At 42.8% G+C, this 7,561-nt stretch overlaps 1 protein-coding gene across 1 annotated transcript in view; it reads right to left on the bottom strand.

Moving 5' to 3' along the window:
* The window catches only part of LOC135548818 (serine/threonine-protein kinase 10-like), a 42,495-nt gene extending 35,270 nt beyond the window's left edge, over positions 1-7,225 (bottom strand). Inside the window, exon 1 of the mRNA XM_064978766.1 lies at positions 6,779-7,225. Coding sequence (XP_064834838.1) covers positions 6,779-6,937 — 159 coding nt within the window. The 5' untranslated portion in view covers positions 6,938-7,225. The remainder of the gene's footprint in view (positions 1-6,778) is intronic.
* Between the last annotated feature and the right edge of the window lie 336 nt (positions 7,226-7,561).

Below are 7,561 nucleotides of genomic sequence, written 5' to 3' on the forward strand. Positions count from 1 at the left end.
GCACATAAAAATAAATGATTGAAAACACAGTGTAGACATAGTTAATGTTGTAAATGACTATTGTAGCTGTAAATGGCATATTTTGTATGGAATATCTACATAGGCCCATTATCAGCAACCATCACTCCTGTGTTTCAATGGCACATTGTTAGCTAATCCAAGTTGATCATTTTAAAAGGCTAATTGATCATGATAGGACAAGTACATTAGTATGTCTAGTTTGAGAAACAGACGCCTCACAAGTCCAACTGGCAGCTTCATTAAATAGTACCCGCAGAACACCAGTCTCAACGTCAACAGTGAAGAGGCAACTGCGGGATGCTGGCTTTCTAGGCAAAGTTCCTCAGTCCAGTGTTTGTTATTTTGCCCATCTTAATCTTTCATTTATATTGGCCAGTCCGAGATATGGCTTTTTCTTTGCAACTCTGCCTAAAAGGCCAGCATCCCGGAGTTGCCTTTTCACTGTTAACGTTGAGACCGGTGTTTTGCAGGTACTATTTAATGATGCTGCCAGTTGAGGACTTATGAGGCGTGTGTTTCTCAAACTTGACACTAATGTACTTGACCTCTTGCTCAGTTGTGCACCGGGGCCTCCCACTCCTCTGCTTAGGGCCAGTTTGCGCTGTTCTGTGAAGGGAGTAGTACACAGTGTTGTACGAGATCTTCAGTTTCTTGGCAATTTCTCGCATGGAATATCCTTTATTCATCAGAACAAGAATAGACTGACGAGTTTCAGAAGAAAGTTTTGTTTCTGACCATTTTGAGCCTGTAGTTGCACCTACAAATGCTGATGCTCCAGATACTCAACTAGTCTAAAAGGGCCAGTTGTATTGCTTATTTAGTCAGTACAACAGTGTTCAGCTGTGCTAACATAATTGCAAAAAGGTTTTCTAATGAACAATTAGCCTTTTAAAATGATAGTAGATATTCCCTCCAAAAAGAATCTGACATTTCCAGCTAGAACCGTCATTTACAACATTAACAATGTCTACACTGTATTTCTGATCGATTTGATGTTATTTTAAAACTGACAAAAAGTGATTCTTTCAAAAACAAGGACAATTCTAAGTGACCCCAAACTTTTGAACGGTAGTGTACATAGACGGAATTTGATTTGGTAAATGATGCCAAAGTAAACAGAATATAGAAGATGAACATAATATTACAGACAGTATATAGGGAATAGGAGGGCATTTGTGAGAAACAGATGTCACGTCTAGATACAATCGGTGGCATACGATGCGCTTCCTCTCAATCTTCTTCTTGAACTAATGCCAAATGTGTCTCTTGTCTCCACGGGATGCTTGGCTCTAGTCCCCAGAGGTCAGGTCAGGGGAGATCACAAATGGTCATACAGCTCTCCGGGCAGACAGACATGGCAGGCAGGAGGACAGAGCCAGGGGATGGGTTAGTGTACACTAAGCCCTCTGCAAATAAGCTTTGGCTTTAGAGGGGATAATCATTAGCGTCTTCCAGGAATCTTCCAGGAGCTTTCACTGCTGGCTGTGTATGTAGACACCGATGTGCTGTTATTTAGGCTACCTGCCTTTCCACTGAGAACATTTTTTTTCTCGTCTTACATTTTTGGGGCGGTAGGTAGCCTAGTGTTTAGAGCGTTGGACCAGTAAGCGAAAGGTTGCTGGATAGAATCCCAGAGCTGACAAGGTAAAAATCTGTCATTCGGCCCCTGAACTGTTCCCCGGTATGCCGTCATTGTAAATAAGAATTTGTTCTTAACTGACTTGCATAGTTAAATAAAAATAGGCTGAGGATTACACACAGGGTTAAACTCTAACTGTATCTTTATTTACAGAGAGTTGTTCAACATGGCCGGGGGACGCAGCAGGGAAGTTCAAACTTTGAACCCGTCTTTCAGGATGTGGTAGTGTCGCTGAAAGGTATTATGAAAGGTCTCAGGCTCAAAACCCCAGTGACGAACTCACCACAGCAAATCTCTTAAGATGGGCTCTGAACATGGAGCCGTTGAGTTTGACTTGGTAAAACATAGTACAGTACCAGTCACTCGTGTAGAAAATGCCACCCATCTTGATAAGAACGTGAAACATGGTGCTTTGATAGACTACACAAAAAGGCATACGTTCGATCACTTTACAAGCTGTTACACCATGTATTGTGCTTTAACAGTAGGCTCCGAAACGGATTTAAGCTAGCTTCAATGTATTCCACAACCAGTTATGACTTGTTAACTCATGATTTTCCTCAGTCTCACAAAACATCCCTCACTCAATCTCAAGACAGTCACCACTGAGGCAACCTGCCACATACCGACAGGGGGCTGGGGAGTCATGGGGGGACAAGCCTCTACAGGAGAATCCTTATCAGGCTGGTCACAGCTGGGCCCCACAGATTACCAGCCCTGGAGCACAAACATGTGCTTTCACCATGCAGGCCCCCTGTATAACAGGAAAACCCTTGATCTCTGTCCCAAATGGCACCCTATACCCTACATAGTGCATTATATAGGGAAAAGGGTACCATTTGGGATGGCGCCGTCGGGTAATGCTACGCTAACTAATGCAGCTCACAGTACAAGGCAGCAGCTGCCAGGGAGCCTGCTCAGCAGCACGTGTCCCATTAATAAGTAAAAGGGACCGATCGGCACTTGTGCTTCGGCCATACCAGCAAACACAACATGCTGTGACACAGGGATCAGCAGGAAGTGAGACATTCTCCCATCTCAGCAATAGCAGTCATGTGGGGGAGATTTACGCAACTCTGCTCTCGTCATGACTACCTGTAGCCCTGGGAAATCTTTGGTCTCAGAAGTGAACAAGTTGATGCACACGTGCGTTTTAAGAATGATAGTCGAGGCCTTCCGCCTCCTGGTTAGTTCATCAGACTAGATACTGATACCTGTATACTGTTCAAAGAGCAGCTTTAAGTTAACTACTGCTGCGTGACACTGACTACTAGGTCCTCCTTACCATCTGGTGACAGTGACAGGCATATGGAGGGCACATTAACCTGAGAGTGATACCTAACCGTGACACCCCCATGACAACCTGAGAGAATATCAACAAAGCCCTGTTGTTCACCCGGATGTGTACAGCCAACCCAGATCATGAGGCCAGCCAGACTGACACTGACACTCTCCCAGACATTACTGGAATCAGAAAGGAAGCATGTGACCAGCAATGACCAAGCAAACAGATGACTCAACGAGTTGATTTGTTTCACAGGTGTTCTAAAAAGGAGTTGTTATAGCCAACATTTGAACTAGATCTTGCCGGCCCTGGAGCAGTGAACAGAAGTGTCCTCCATACTGGTATAATTGACTTGTAGTTATGGGAGTCATCTGGTGGCTTCCTGAACTCCCTTGATATATCCCAAATGGTAACCTATTCCCTATATTGTGCACTACTTTTGATGGGCTCTGGTCCAAAGTAGTGACCTATAAAGGGAATAGGTTACCATTTGGGACGAAGGCTAGTCTGGACAGGCTGTGGAATGGAGCCCTGAGACCCCATCCCACAGACGGATTAGTCAGTAGCCCGAGGGCCATATAGGGGTGATGGAAACATCCTCTGGCCCATAGCTTTCCTCCTGACCCTGACTGCTCCAGGTGAGGAGCACTGACTCCTCCGCAAGCACTCCAGGACAGCCAGACTTCTGGGGACTGGGAAACACATTTAGCCAAGGGGAAGAGTGTAGAGAGTGTATTGTCACATGTTTCAGTCTTTATTGAAAAGTGTTGTTTCCATTGTAAGTTGACATTCCAAAGATATCTTCTAGTATACTAAATTCTAAAGTGTATGAGACATGTATGAGACATGAAGAGATTTTAAAGTATCCCCTGGACAGAAAACTGCTTAGTCAATAGCCACTGATAAAATTGGCCTACATACAGCATAAGGTGGTGTATTTTGGTGGTAGGGGTAACTGAAGGCATCCTTTATTTCTATTAGGGTGGCTCCATGTTATTTTTCCTTTCAGTGTCGTCAGTGAAATCCCACATGGTGTTCTCACATGCCTGTTCACAAGGTATGAGTGGGGGCACTGTACTCTGGTCGGGCCTCACTTCCTCCACTGGCCCCCTAAGTCAAAGGTACCCACTGTACTACACTGGGCACGAGCAGATACATTGCGACATTGCAGGAAAATGTGAGGACTAAAAGACACAGATTAAATATAAACCCATAACCCAAACTACAGCTGGGTTTGGATGAAGCAAACAGTGGAGGGTCATAGTGGGGTCCCCTGGTGAGGTCCAAATGGAGCCCGGTTAGTACAACAGCTCTACAGGAGTTGATCTGTCTGTATTGGGCATGAAATCAGAGTGTGCTGCCCTTCAAAAGAAAGCAATCTCGCACAAAGTTCACAATAAATTGGTGAACACAATCGATACAAAAGCACCTTCCAAGATGATCAATGCAGTTAGTTTTGACTAGGGTCAAAATGCTTATGAGGATACAGTGATGAGGCACCAGAGGTTAAGTGAGCAGTGCAAATCCAGCAACTCCCTACTGCCCGTCCCTCAGCACTTGTAGGTTAACTATTGTCATGAGTCTTGTTCTGGAGGCAAAGTCACAAGTAGCTATATACATGCATAAACACTTACCAGTCAAAAGTTGACACACCTACACACTCAAGGGTTTTCCTTTATTTTTACTACATTGTATAATAATAGACGACATCAAAACTATGAAATAACACATGGAATCATGTACAGCAGTAACCCACAAAAATCCACAAATCAAAATATATGAGATTCTTCAAAGTAGCCACCCTTTGCCTTGATGACAGCTTTGCACACTCTTGGCATTCTCTCAAACAGCTTCATGAAGAATGCTTTTCCAACCATCTTGAAGCAGTTCCCACATATACTGAGCACTTGTTGGTTGCTTTTCCTTCAACTCTGCGGTCCAACTCATCCCAAACCATCTCAATTGGGTTGAGGTCAGGTGATTGTGGAGGCCATGACATCTGATGCAGCACTCCATCACTCTCCTTCTTGGTCAAATAGCCCTTACACCTCCTAGAGGTGTGTTGGGTCATTGTCCTGTTGAAAAACAAATTATAGTCTCACTAAGCGCAAACCTGATGGGATGGCAAATTGCTGCAGAATGCAGTGGTAGCCATGCTGGTTGAGTGTGCCTTGAGTTCTAAAATCATTGACAGTGTCACCAGCAAAGCACCCACAAACCTCCATGCTTCACAGTGGGAACCACACATGTGGAAATCTTCCGTTCACCTACTCTGCGCCTCACCAAGACACGGCAGTTGGAATCAATAATCTCCAATCTGGACACATCAGACCTAAGGACAGATTTCTACTGCTTGTGTTTCTTAGCCCAAGCAAGTCTTCTTCTTATTGGTGCCCTTTAGTAATGGTTTCTTTGCAGCAATTCAACCACGAAGGCCTGATTCACACAGTCTCCTCTGAACAGTTGATGTTGAGATGTGTCTGTTACTTGAACTCTGTGACATGCAATCTGTGGTGCTTTTAATTGCCAATTTCTAAGGCTGGTAACTCTAATGAACTTATCCTCTGCAGCAGACATAATTCTGGGTCTTCCTTTCCTGTGGCAGTCCTCATGAGAGCCAGTTTCATCATACCACTTGATGCCTTTTGCGACTGCACTTCATGTCTTAAAGTAACGGACAGTCATTTCTTGCCATAATATGGACTTGGTCTTTTAGCAAATATGGCTCTCTTCTTTATACCACCTCTACCTTGTCACAAATGAACTTTGAACAAGGCACACCTGTTAAATGAATTGCATTCCAGGTGACTACCTCATGAAGCTGGTTGAGAGAATGCCAAGAATGTGCAAAGCGGTCATGAAGGCAAAGGGCGGTTACTTTGAAGAATCGCAAATAAATATATTTTGATTTGTTTAACACTTTTGGTTACTATATGATTCCATGTGTAATTTCATTGTTTCATTTCATGGTGTCTTCACTATTATAAAATGTAGAAAGTAGTAAAAAAAAAAAAAAAAAAGAATAACCCTAGAATGAGTAGGTGTCTAAACTTTTGACTTGTACCTTCATAGAACAAATATAAAACATGTAAAGTGTTGGTGTCATGAGCAGAGATAAAAAAAATATCACAGAAATGTTCCATATACACAAATTTGTTTCCATCCCTGTTCTCCTTTTGCCAAGATAATCCATCCACGTGACAGGTGTGGCATATCAAGAAGATGATAAACAGCATGATCATTACAAAGGTGAAACTTGTGCTGGAAACACTAGACAACTAAAAGTTTCTCAAGACACAGCAAATATTGATTTCACTCCTGTTAGAATTTAAAAAAGTATTCGGGGGAAAAAAACTACCTGGATTAAATCCCACTTTTGAAGTAAGAAAATAAACCATCAAAACACGTTATAAAAGATTGAATCCGGCATGCTGACTGCATGACAATGCCACTGTGCACAAAGCAAGGTTCATAAAGAAATAGTTTGAGATCGGCGTGTTAGAACTAGACTGTCCTACACAGAGAGCCCTGACCTCAACTCCATCGAATACACCTTTAGGATGATTTGGAACACTGACAGCGAGCCAGGCCCAATCGCCCAACATCTGTGCCGGACCTCACTCGCGCTCTTGTGCCTGAATGGAAGCAAGTCCCCGCAGCAATGTTCCAACATCTAACTACTGGAAAGCCTTCCCAAAAGGGTGGCGGCTGTTATAGCAGCAATGGGGAAAACAACTCCATATTAATGCCATGGTTTTGGAATGAGATGTTTGACGAGCAGGTGTCCACATTCACCACATGACCAAAAGTATGTTGAAACCCATATTGCTTACCTTGTAAACTTTTCCAAAAGCCCCATCACCCAACTCTCCGATAATTTCCCATTGGTCATTAGGATTGATGTCTCGATGAACGTGTTCGTATTGTTTTGCCTTCTTTTTTATGTCAAAATTAGACAGGCGAAGTATTTTGCTGAATTTAGCAAAAGCCATGGTTCGCCGCAAAAATGCAATAAAAGCTGTTCATAAAAGCCACGTTTCTCAAGACACGGCAACTATTCTGAGTTTCACTCTTGTTAGAATACAAAAGTATTCGGGGGAAAGCTACCTGGATTTATAATCACAAACCTTTCATATAAGAAAATAAGCCGTCAAAAACACGTTCTAAAATATTTAATCACGCGTTGTCATAAAAAAAAAACGTAATATTTCCATTCACTTGACTTGTCACTGCACACAATGACCACCTGCTGCAACATAGTAACCAGTTATGGAGAATAACTTGTTGCTTCGGAGTAAAAAGACAGAAGCCCCACCTTATTGCCATGTTCAAATGCTAATCGGAACTAGAAAACTCGGAAAAATCCGACTTGCTAAAAATATTGTAGTTATACAAGTGCCGCGTTCAAACAGTTAAAAAGTCGGTAATTTACGAATTTCCTAGTTTATACAAATATTTTAACGTAGCACAGGCCTATAGCTCCCCAACGCTCCCACAATGTCATGGAAATGTCGTTTTCTGTGCGCTGATCCGTCATCTTTACGCAAGATATGCAGTTAAAATAACTTCACTTCCCAGTTTAGATGTGCATGTCGTTTTTAAAATATCTGTCAAGT

This window comes from Oncorhynchus masou, chromosome 11 (assembly GCF_036934945.1).
Source record: "Oncorhynchus masou masou isolate Uvic2021 chromosome 11, UVic_Omas_1.1, whole genome shotgun sequence".
In the NCBI taxonomy this organism is placed as follows: Eukaryota; Metazoa; Chordata; class Actinopteri; order Salmoniformes; family Salmonidae; genus Oncorhynchus; species Oncorhynchus masou.